Genomic DNA, 12,257 nt, shown 5'->3' on the forward strand with positions numbered 1-12,257 from the left:
ACCGACAATGCAGTAGGGTTCCCTTTTGGCCACATCCCCTCCAATTGCTTCTCCTTATATGTGATGAAAAAAACGTTTCTCTCTTTTTCTTCCCAGGTGGCTGTGGAGGACCGTGTCCGGCAGCTGCATGAGGCCCACAGGGACTTTGGCCCAGCATCCCAGCACTTCCTTTCCAGTAAGTTGTTCTCAGCTTTTGTGTTTTAACCTCTTTGGTGCATCTTAAGAGCTAAGAATTAAGAATTGAATTCCAGCCCTCTCTGATTCGTATGGTGAGAAATATGAAATATCTTTAACTATAACTTTGTGAATGAATTCAAAAGTTAATGAACAGGAAGGTCAGTCCGATCATTTGTCTGGTCTTCAATGCATAATTCTTTCCTGCAATGTATTCACATGCTAACTTTATTAATGTTTGTCATTCTGTCAATATCAGTTCATTTAATACACCTCATATGATCGAATTATGATATAATCACACAACACATGTTCTTGTGAATTTATATGCTCATGATAATTCATTAAATTCCTTTTGACTCTAAGTGGGAATCTCAACATATGAGTTTGCCTTCCTTAATTCTTTTTGTTGGCTATGCTCATTCTTTTTATTTGCCAGTTTTAATATTTTATTAATTGTATTTTCTTATTTTCACATCATTTAGGTACTATTAGTAATTATTACATATTTTATAGTTAATCTAAAGAATGATAGCTTTAGCTCACTAAATGTTTAAGTACTGGAATATTCTATTAATATAACAATATATATTAATTTGGTATCCACTGGATGGTTGTTAATTTATCCAATTATTTCTCCATACAGGTACATATGTTGAATTTTGTGATATTTAAAAGCTGTACATCTCCTGTATGGAGTTAACATCAGGGTTTAATCATCTTTTCAAGGCAATCATTTTTGCCTGGCAATATTACAAATATTAACTGATTTGAGACACACATTTGCATACCTAGTGAGAGAGCTAAAGTTCAAAGTTTAAAAAAATCATTCCAGAGTCTGTGTTTTTAACCACTACCCCGTACTTTTATTAATTAGTACATTTTGTAGAGAAGAAGTGATTCTATATGTTCCCTTTGCGATCTTCTGCTGTATTCACTTATTGCTGATTTCTTGTCCTTTTCATTCCATTCTCTGTGGGTTAATAAAAAGATCCATGTTCACAAATTTTGTGGAGTATTTGACTAGGCACTTCACGTGTGTCTCCAGTTGGCCATTGTCTTTTAAAACAAGAATTCCTAGAAGATATTGACCCTAATTTTTTTGTTTTATGTCAACAATGGATTAATTGAGAAGTTATAGTTTCTTGGATTTCTAACCATACTACATACATGTAGTCTACTTATTAGACACAATCATACATGCTTAAAAATTGCCAAGGAAAAATAACTATATTTCAATGAGTAAGAAAATGGCTTTTATAAAAATACAAAAGCTACAAAAATTATAAAAGTTATAGATTTTGTCTCTATGTTTTTCCAAATCTCTGATTTGCTTAACTTGCCTTGGTGACAGCCATTCGATTTAATTGAGATTAAATGTGATAACATATTCTGAAATGACTCATAAGCCATAAATAAAAATATTACTATTATGAATTCCTCAGGTACTCTGTGTATTCCTTCACATTTGCTTCCCTTTGTCTTGTTCCCCCTCCCCCAAATTCCCCTGTCTTCCCTATTAAAAACCTATTCCCAGAAAATGATATGTTATACTCATTTAACCCAGATGACAGGTAAAGTTTAATGTGTACTTCTCCTGGGTTATTTGCATTTTAATAGGGTAAAAAATCCATAAGCCTGAGGAATGGCTCTCTAGTGGTATAACATCAGGCAGAAGCTCTGAGCTTCTGGACCATCCTCATACCTTTCAAAGCATATCTTATCACGGCCAGTTCCAGGAAGGTCAGTTCTGCAGACATGGACACTCATAAAGAGATTAATCTAGGGGCTGGGAATATGGCTTAGTGGTAGAGTGCTTGCCTAGCAAGCATGAAGCCTTGGGTTCTATTCCTCAGCACCACATAAACAGAAAAAGCTGGAAATGGCTCTGTGGCTCAAGTGATAGAGACCTAACCTTGAGCAAAAAGAAGCTCGGGAACATGCCCAGGCCCTGAGTTCAAGCCCCAAAACTGGCACACACACACACACAAAAAAAAAGATTGATCTATTTGTCTGAATGAAGCCAGCCCTAGAATCCACCAATCTTGTGGATACCCAAATGAAAAATCAATATATGCCTCAAAGCTTTGCTCTTGCATTTTAAAAATACTTCAATTTGTTTTAAATGATATTGAAGATATAGGACAACATGGATTGTGTCTTCATGCTGTACTCTTTTAAATTATAAAGGTAATGTATACTCGTCCAGGAACATTTAGAAAGCAGAGAGTACAAAAATGAAAAGAAAAGTTATCCTCAATCCTACTACTAAGAGCTAACTACTATAAAAATTTGGCTTATATTTTTTTCTGTCTTTGTGTATGTGATGTGTGTAATTGTATATGTCTGTCTGTTTGTGAGAGACAGAAAGAAAGAGAAAGGGAGAGAAAGAGTCCAAATTCTCTTATTTTCTTTTAAACCAAGCAGGAATATAAAACATAGTATAGTTTCATAAGCTGTGTTTTTTTTCCTTCTAAGTATATTAAAAACAACACTTTGTTTCTTTATATATTCTTCTGAGTAAAATTTTAATGTCTGGCCAGAATTCTCTTCTGTGTCTGTAATAAATTACCATGACAATTCTGAATTGCTTGATATAGAGATTATTTCAGGCCCGGTTCTGGTGGCTCACACCTATAGCCATAGCTACTCTGGAGGCTAAAATAAGGGATTACAGCTCAAAGCTAGCCAGACAGAAAAGACTAAGTCTCCAACTCCAATTACCCAGCCAATGCTGTATGTAGGTGTGGCTCCTGCCACAGCCAGCTCAGCAAGCAAGCTGAGTGAGTACGACATCCCAGTGCCACTACAAAGAGGGAATATGTTCACTATAATATCCAATGCTATGGCTAACATACTTTGTAAACCTATATAAACATCTCAGCCATATTCTACAAGATAAATGACTAACTGCACTTATCTAACTAACATCCTGTGATAAACGATGTTTATGTTTGCAAGGATTTGCATGAGCATTGACAAATAGGTCTCTAGAAATTTGTACCTGAAGTTAGGTGGACCATCAAAACCATGTTTGAGGCAGGGTAGCTTAGAAGTCACTTATTTGTTATTTCATTACAGTCTATAAAAGAAAAACAGCTTCTTTCACTCTACAAAGTTAAAAAAAGAAAAACATTTTAGCTGGGCACGAGTGGCTCCCATCTGTAATCCTAGCTACTTAGGAGGCTGAGATCTGAGAATTGTGGTTCAAAATCAGCCCTCACAGAAAAGTCCCTCTTATCTCCAATTAACCACTCAAAAACTAGGAGTGGAGCTGTGGCTCAAAGTGGTAGAAGCAATAGCCTTAAGCAAAAGAGCTCAGGGGCAGCACCCAGGCCCTGAATTCAAGCCCCACAACTGACCAAATAAACACATTTTATAATTTTACTAAGGTCATATGAGAAGACTTTGAATGAATATGTGTTTAGTGATTTGCTTTCAGATTACTTAGAATAATTATAGTGATTTCTGAAGGTTAAAAGCTAGAAGAAGATTCTGTCTCTCCACATATTACTCGTATCTCTCTCCGTGTTTTTGTTTCTCCCTGCCTCACCCCCCCCCACACACAGAGTTATCTACACACAAAAACCACTTTAGAAACTATAGTAGCAGTTGTCCATTTTTCATCAGAAGGGAGAGGCAGATTCTCTTCACTGTTCTTGATGTCCTAATTTCTACTTGCTAAAGAAGTAGTTTCTTTTATCTTAGATAGACACTATTTTCTCTTTAATACTTCTTTTTATATTCTACCACTCCTACTCTACCATTCCTAATATTCTGTCACTCCAAGAAAAAGGTGAATATAATGGTATAATTTCAAATGTGCACATCATTATAAAAATTATAATTATGTATATAGTTGTTAGGTTCAGTGTTAAATCTTTCAATGTCAGTGATCAAGAAAGTAAGCTGAGCTGGGTAGTGTTGGCTAATGCCTATAATTCTAGCTACTTAAGAAGCTGAGATATGAGGATCATAGTTCAAATTCAGCCCAAGAAGACAAATCCATGAGACTCTTATCTCCAATTAATCAGTAAAATGCTAGAAATAGAAGCACAGCTCAAGTAACATCAACCGTGAGAGAAAAAGTTGAGTGATAGCTCAAGGCCCTGAGTTCAAGTCCTGCTATAGACTCACACAAAAAAAGAAAGCACCGTTGAATTTACTGATTTGTTGTTTTCAAAAATTTAAGAATTTTTTCCCATCATTTTGTCAATTATATGGGATTATAGTCTAAATTCATGTTTCTCACCAAAAAGAATAACTGTGTTTGAGTAAAGGTAAAAATTATTCTATTAACAGCAAGAAGAATCTGTGTTTGTCTCAATATTTTACAAGTTCTGCAATTTTCTAAAAGAATATTTTTCAAGCTGTGTTTCTCAGAACATTATTATTATTTTGGGGGCATCCAGTCATTGGCCTGAACTCTGGGCCTGGGTGCTGTCCCTCAGCTCTTCAGCTCAAGGCCAGTGCTCTACCACTTGAGTCACAGCGCCACTTCCGGCCTTTTTTTCCTGCTTATGTGGTGCTGAGGAATCGAACCCAGGGCCTCATGCATGCAAGGCAAGTGCTCAACCACTGAGCCACCTTCCCAGCCCCTCAGAATATTATTATTCTATGATTTCAATAACTATCACTTGAAATAATACTTCTGGAATCAATGATTGACAAAACAAAGAATATGGAGTTCTCTCTCATTGGAAATGTTGATCCTTTATTATAAATTGAGATTCTAAGGGGAAGATAGTCCATAGCTCTTTGTAGTAACTGGCTATGGAACCATTTTGCAGGCACACCAATTAATTTCTCTCTAAATGTATCATAGAACTGGGTGCATCTTTCCCCCTAAGGTGGTATTTACCAAATGTATAACGACAAGAATTTTCTATAGAAAATAGTAAGAACATAGCTCAATCAAAAAGAAAGTGAGTGTTTATAAGGCAAAAGAGTCAACTTTGTATCTTTCCTGAAGTTCCCAGCCACCATCCCAAGAATTGCCTTACTCTGTGTAACTAACTGGAGAGAAGCATATATATATATATATATATATATATATATATATATATATATATATATATATATGCTCATTAATGAATTTCAGACTCGTTAATGAATCCTGAAATCAGCCACCAATTATTTTTTTATGGGGGGGGGGGGGGTCCGGTCATGGGGCCTGAACTCTGGGCCTGGGCGCTGTTCCTCAGCTCTTCACCTCAAGGCTAGCACTCTACCACTTGAGCCACAGTGCCACTTCCGGCTTTTGTTCTTTTTGCTTATGTAGTGCTGAGGAATCTAACCCACGGCCTCATGCATGCAAAGCAAGCGCTCTACCACTGAACCACCTTCCCAGCCCCATCAGCCACCAATTATTACTGAAATGAAAAGCAACCCATTAGAAAATATATTATCATATATTATACATACAAAAAAGTTAAGTATTGTTTGGATACTTTGGTTATTCAGTGAGGGTTATGTAGGTGTGCTAGATCCCAATATAAAAATGTTTTGCTTCTGTGACTTACACTCAAGACTATGAGACACACTAAATTACCTTAGTCTTTCCCTTACTTTATAGATAACAAAAGATCAAATAACATGACCAGGGCCATAAATTTGGTTATAATATTATGATTTGAAAATGACACCTAATTTCTGAACTTCTAAGCCATGTCTTACACTTGGTTTCCCAGTAAGAACAGATATCCAAGTCAGTAACTTGTCAATTTCACCTGATATTGACAAAAGTGTTTCTCTCTTCTCTTCCTTTTAATCAGACACATACTAAGAAAATGTACAGAGCCCGAATTGTTCTCTCAACACCTTTGGACCAAAGTAATATAAATAAAAATGCTATGGAGTATTGATTAACAATATAGGCTATCTAGGTACATGCCTATAGTCCCTGCTAAGTCTGACAGGATGGTGTGAGCATGTAATAAGACCCTTTCTCTGAAAGAAAAAGGGTGGGGGTTCCAGTCCTGACTCAGATATTCTAGTTATGGCTTTGTATCTCTTATTCTTCTTCTTTAAAAATGTGAAGAAAATAACAATATGTCCATATTTCATCAATTTTAAGTAAAATTTTAAGTAAAATCACACAGATTTTACCAGCTCTGCAATCAGAATGTACCAATGACCAGTAGGATTTTGAATTCCATGAGTTATGGTAGCATTACTTTCTAAGGTTATAGTGAAGACTGAGTAATTACTATATGTAAAACCTTTATAAAGGTGCCTGTGTGTAGTCACTGTTATACTAAGTGTTTACTATTAGTATTAGTATCATCACATTTGGTTTTATAATAGGAATGAATGTATGGTTGTTGGAATAGAACTAATTATGAAATATTTCTCTTTGCATTCAGTTCTCAATGCCAGTTGGTACTCTCCCTTCTGAAACTGGTTTTCATGAATCTAATATGGAACTCTAGTATATGGTACATTATATGGACTCAATAGTTTTGTGTGTGTGTGTGTCTGTGTTTGTGTGTGTGCGTGCGCGCGCATGCACACACGTGCACGCACCCTGAGACTTGAAATTAGGGCCTCGGTGCTGTGCCTGAACTTTTAAACTCAAGACCAACACTCTACTACTTGAGCCACAACTCTGTTTTTGGCTTTTAGGTGGTCAATTCGAGATAAGAGTCTGGAAGACTTTCCAGCCTGGGCTGACTTCAAACCTTGATACTCAGGACTCCCGAGTAGCTAGGATGACAGCCATGAGTCACCAGCACCCAGCTCAGTAGTCATTTATCCAGTGAATACTCTAATAGGCTGATGCTGATCTTTTATAAGATCAAGGTGGTATTAGTGTTGCTGACAGTTATATTCTCCAGAGCCTACTGTGATACCTGGAACTCAGTAGATATTCAGTAAATATTTCCAAAAAAAATTATGTCATATACTCAAAGTAACAAGAGGTAAATTTACTCCCACTATGGATAATATACAGTGACATGAGATTTAGTATACTATCACATAGTAGACACTCAATAAATAATGTAATCTGTAATGTTACTGCTTAGAATGGACTAAGAGCATTCATAACTTTACACGTTATAATACATGACTGTGCCAATGTAATACATTAAGGGAAAACACTGACTTCAAACTATAGCATGATTACAACTATATTAGAAAATAAAATATAAATAACAGTAAGGTATACATAAAGGAAAGACTGAAAAGAAAATGCAAAGATATTGTGTTTTCTTATTCTTTTTACTTTTGCAGATTGTTATAATCACATATTACTTTAAAAATGGGGAAGAATGCAAACTTTTAATACTTTTGCTTTTAATCCAGTGACCTCTTACAGTATTATGGTCTATTGGAGTCAAAAAACTGTAAGACAAATTTCCTTTTATTATTTATTCAAATTTTTTTAAAAAATGGATCAGGGGCTGGGAAGATGGCTCAGTGGTAGAGCGCTTGCCTTGCATGCCAGAGGCCATGGGTTCAATTCCTCAGCACCACATAAGCAAAAAGAAAAAAGCCAGAAGTGGCGCTGTGGCTCTAGTGGTAGAGTGCTAGCCTTGAGCTGAAGAGCTGAGGGACAGCGCCCAGGCCCAGAGTTCAGGCCCCACGACCGGACCCCCCCCCCAAAAAAAAAAGGATCGGTTATATCTTGCAGGCCTTATCATCTTAACTACCTTAGTCATATCCCTGGTTAACTGTTTTTCCCTCTTATCAAAGCAACCCAAGCTTTGAGTTTCTCCAAAATACATTGAGTGAAACTATTTGTTTCCACTTAGAGTTGCCAAATGTTCACCCTAGCCCCTACTTTACATACTTGAGAGAAAAAGAAAGACAGACAGAAGAGAGATAGACCTATGAGTATATCTAATAATTGCTGTCATTCACTGAACCGTGTACTGACCTATGCTACCCTTGCCCTTAGCAGATGGATGTGCTGCAGCATAAATTAGCTACTAAGTTTGAACTTGACTTAAATCATTGCGATAAAAATCAGATTCTTGCAGGCGTAATGGGAAACAACTTTCCGCCTAAAGCTACCAAGGAAAATATTTTGGGCCAGTTTCTTCAGCAGTTACGTGTTGCCCTGCATGTTAGGAATCTGAACAAATGTCACGTTACCTGTCAGGGATTTAGCTCGTGTGTCTATAAATATAAAGTGGCATTGATAATAGCTGCACTCTTTTCTCAAAACCTTTTGCTCTAGCTCTTGTTCTTCTCAATTGTTTGGCTGTTACTAGGGTCATGAACTCAGAGCCTTGTGCTTAGGAAACTAGTGCTCTCCCCCTAAAGACATGCACCGAGACCTTTTGGCTTCTGCTGCTTTTTTTTTCAGATAGGGAACCTCCCACCTCCTGTGTAGCTAGAATTACAACCGTGAAATTCCATGTTGGCTTTGTTAGTTGAGAGATCACAACTCATTCTTACCTGAACTAACCTTGAACCATTTCCTGGGATTATAGACATGATCCACTGCAACCAGCTCCTTTAGCATAAATTTATAGTCTCCAATATGATTTCATGTTTACTTGTTTTACAGTATGTTTGGTAATGAAATTTTGCATCACTGGCCCTACATATTCCTTTTATTTGAACACATAAGGAATGTTCTCATTTTGTGCTATAGGAAATTGTGTGCTAGAAATGGTTTAGCCTTGCTAGAGAGAACCAATTCAGTTGTTAAATATACAAGGAATTGTGAGCTGGCTATTAAACCTATTGTTAGTAACTTACAATCAGCTATAGTAGGAATATTTACCCCACAGAAGTTATATCCACAGTGCAAATCAAACTTGTCTTCCCGAGAGAGCCACTAATTTTTACCAGAAAGCCACTCATTTTTCTATGTTATTCTGATCCTCCAAGTCATTCCATGCAAACCATCTTTTAAGCAGGAAAGAAGGAATCCACTTATTCATCTTCCATAAGTAATCATTCATCCCAATTTTCCTTATTTGAGCACTGAAAGTCCTGTATTCCCCAAAACTTCCTCAATACCATTACTAGGATGACTTAGACACCATAGATTTCAGTATATTTCTCTGGAAACAGAGCCTCTGAAGCAGCTTCACACAGAAGCAATTTATTGACAGCACACTCACTCTCTGAAAGGGAGTTGGGGAATCTGCCCACACCAGAAGAAACGTTGGTCAGATCATCAAGATGAAAAGATCTTCAGCCTGATGCTACAGAGGCCTCTGGAACACATATTACACAAAAGAGTTAGCCTCCCTTTAAGGCAAGGGGACTAAGCTGGTTTTCCTTTGTATGAACCAGTCACTGACTATGGGTTTCAGGGAAATAGGACATAGCCGCGTAGTTAGTTCCTATGAGACTGCAGAAAGTTCTCTGGTGAAAGGGACAAAGGACCCTTAGTAGTAGCCAATTCTTACACCTGGGTATAGGTTGGCACTGCATGGCCAAGGGGATCTAAGGTCACCAGTATTCACCTCGCCCAGACTTCATGAAGCTACTGGGGTAGTCAATGCACTCTCTGGCTTTGGAGCTAAATGGTAACATTTAGATTGATCCCTATCATTCTTTTTTCTTGCTGCTAAATGAAAATGAAGCCAGTAGAATGACAGACATGAAACAACTGCCCGTGTCATTCTTATTTCAGCTTCTTCATTGTGACAGATTCCTCTTGGCTTCATGAGGTCCTGCGGCAGGGCAACCAACACTCAAGTCCCAAATCAGTTTCATGACATGGACGCTATGTTAGTGGAATGGTGGCTTTAAAAGGGTATATTTTTTACACTCCTTGGAAGATGGAGGCATTTGTGAGTTTGGCCTAGGGTAGCATTTTGTCATCTGTCCCAGAATACAAAGCTTTGCACCACAGACATGGTGGAATCACTTCCCTGTGGGCAAAAATCATTACTTTCATTTTTCCATTTGGATGTTTTCCATTTACCGAACACAAAGAGTTTGGGATTACAAAATACTTTTGGGTGAGAATTTTGAGGTAAGAACAAAAAGCATTTTGCTTCTTTATAGACTTACGTAAACTTCAGCTTGTTTCAAAAACTATTTTTCTGGATCTTTAAATAGACTCTAGATATCGGCAATGGAAATCATCCTGACTTCAGTCTGCTGCAGGTATTGGTTTGTTTTGTGCTGTGTCTCCTCGAGGCTGCAAGAAACAAGGATAGGTTTCACTGATTAGGGTATTTTTAGGATGCAGAAGAACATGGAGAAGGACAAACACAACAGCCCTTATGGAACTTATGAACACTTCCCTAACTCTATGTATTTGCTGCTATACAATTCAAACTATCACAGTGGCATAGCATCTCCCTTCTGTCCACAGAATACATTTACTTTTGGTTTCTGTTCCCTGTGGCTTCAATTTTCTTCTTTCCTTCTCTAATATTTTATCACCTCCCCACTTCTCAGTGATGTAGGTTTGTGTTATATATTACAATCAATCTTGTTAAGACTATCTGATTGCGTCATTATTTCTTGCACATCTAAGAGTAAGATACAGGCCAGCCTGCAAACCAGACTTCCTTTTTTTGTAATGGGCCCATGCCAATCACTGGGAAGTTTGATTTCTTCTCGCTTCCATAAAGGTTTTGATGATTTGGTTCAACGTAAGCAATGATGGTCATTACTCAATGTGTCTGACCTCATAATCTCCATTAAGAGGTAAAGACTTTAGGGACAACATAAAATTACATCAGCCTCTTGCCTCACATCTTAAGTTTAGCAGCATACATACCAATGATGGCAAGAATTCGACTATAGGAAGCCAATTAAAAAATCAATTTTCTCCAGATTTTTATAACACTGCAGTAAGAGAGTGAAACAGGCAAATGTAGAGGGACAAGAGTCCATGTAGTAGAAGTAATGAAGATAAAAGCCCCAGAGCAAGAACATGTTTAGAGGTACTGGGAAATAGCTAGGAAGTTCATATGACTAAAGCCAAGGAAGCAAGTTGACAAATGATAGAAAGTCAGTAGAGACTGAGGACCAGATCAGATAGTATCTTGACTATGGGCAAAAGTCTTTGGAATTTATTCTTCTTATTCGTTCTTTTTGATGATCTTGAGGTTTGAACTCAGGGCCTTGCTCGTATTGTTGCTCAATTACTTGACTCATGCCCATAGACCTTTATGCTTTTGTTACTTTTCAAATAGAGTCTTGCTTCTTACCCAGACCAGTTGAGACCATAATCCTCCTATTTATGCTGAGATGAGGAGTGAACCCCACTACGTGGGCCTACATCCCCAGCTTTTTAATGGCTGAAAGCTTTCTTGCCTAGGATCACTTTTCCCCTAAGCTAACTTCAATCCATGATCCTCCTGATTTCAGCCTCAAACATAGCTATCATTACAGACATGAGCTGCTGCACCTGGTTGGAATTTGTTTTTAGTGAGAAGAGAACACTTAGAATTCTGAGTTAATAAGTGACATGTACCTCTAGCATTTTTATTTGCTGCATCTATATCATTCATTTATTCATTCATATATTATTAATAAACATTAGATACTGGAATACAAAGATGAGATAGAATTCTGGCCTTGGGGCACACAAATTCTGAACAAAATAAACCTATTTTACCAAAAAATCACAGACTTTCTACAATAGAGATGAGAAAGTGTGTACTGCAGTATTAGAGTGGAAATAAGAACTAATTCTACAGTGAAGAAAATAAGTTGCTCTTTGTAAACTGGTCCATCAGGCTATGTGTAGATCCAAGAATGAGGACATTAACATCTGACAAAAAAAATCTAACGAAGTGTGTTTCTGTTTGTCACTAGATATACTTAGTAATGAGAAATCAGGTTCTTCCTTTTCTTTTACTATTCTGACATGATGAACATCCCACTTTGCAATTTTATGAGTATTCTCCTTATAGCCCTTTTGTTCAGAAAAGGGATTTCTTATGTATGTATAATGAATATAAACATAAATTTTAGAGAGTGCTAATGTTTTAATGAGATAGAAATAGGCAGACAAAAGAGAATAATTGAAAGATTAGTCAACATGGGGGCAATTTGATATGAGAAAGTCTGAGAAGGAAATGTCTGGGAAAATTTTTGGAAGATGCATAGAATGAGTTTATTTTTGGTGTGGGTTAAGGACAGAAGGGATTTATCCTTAT

At 37.1% G+C, this 12,257-nt stretch overlaps 1 protein-coding gene across 4 annotated transcripts in view; it reads left to right on the top strand.

Annotated features, from left to right (window-relative positions):
- Positions 1-12,257, top strand: part of Dmd (dystrophin) — a 1,242,252-nt gene that overhangs the window by 1,014,439 nt on the left and 215,556 nt on the right. For all 4 annotated transcript variants that reach the window (XM_042692421.1, XM_042692422.1, XM_042692423.1 and 1 more), the window contains one exon: positions 97-175. In XM_042692421.1, the coding sequence (XP_042548355.1) occupies positions 97-175 (79 nt within the window). The remainder of the gene's footprint in view (positions 1-96; positions 176-12,257) is intronic.

This window comes from Dipodomys spectabilis, unplaced genomic scaffold (genome assembly GCF_019054845.1).
Source record: "Dipodomys spectabilis isolate Male_0828 unplaced genomic scaffold, ASM1905484v1 ptg000156l, whole genome shotgun sequence".
NCBI lineage: Eukaryota > Metazoa > Chordata > Mammalia > Rodentia > Heteromyidae > Dipodomys > Dipodomys spectabilis.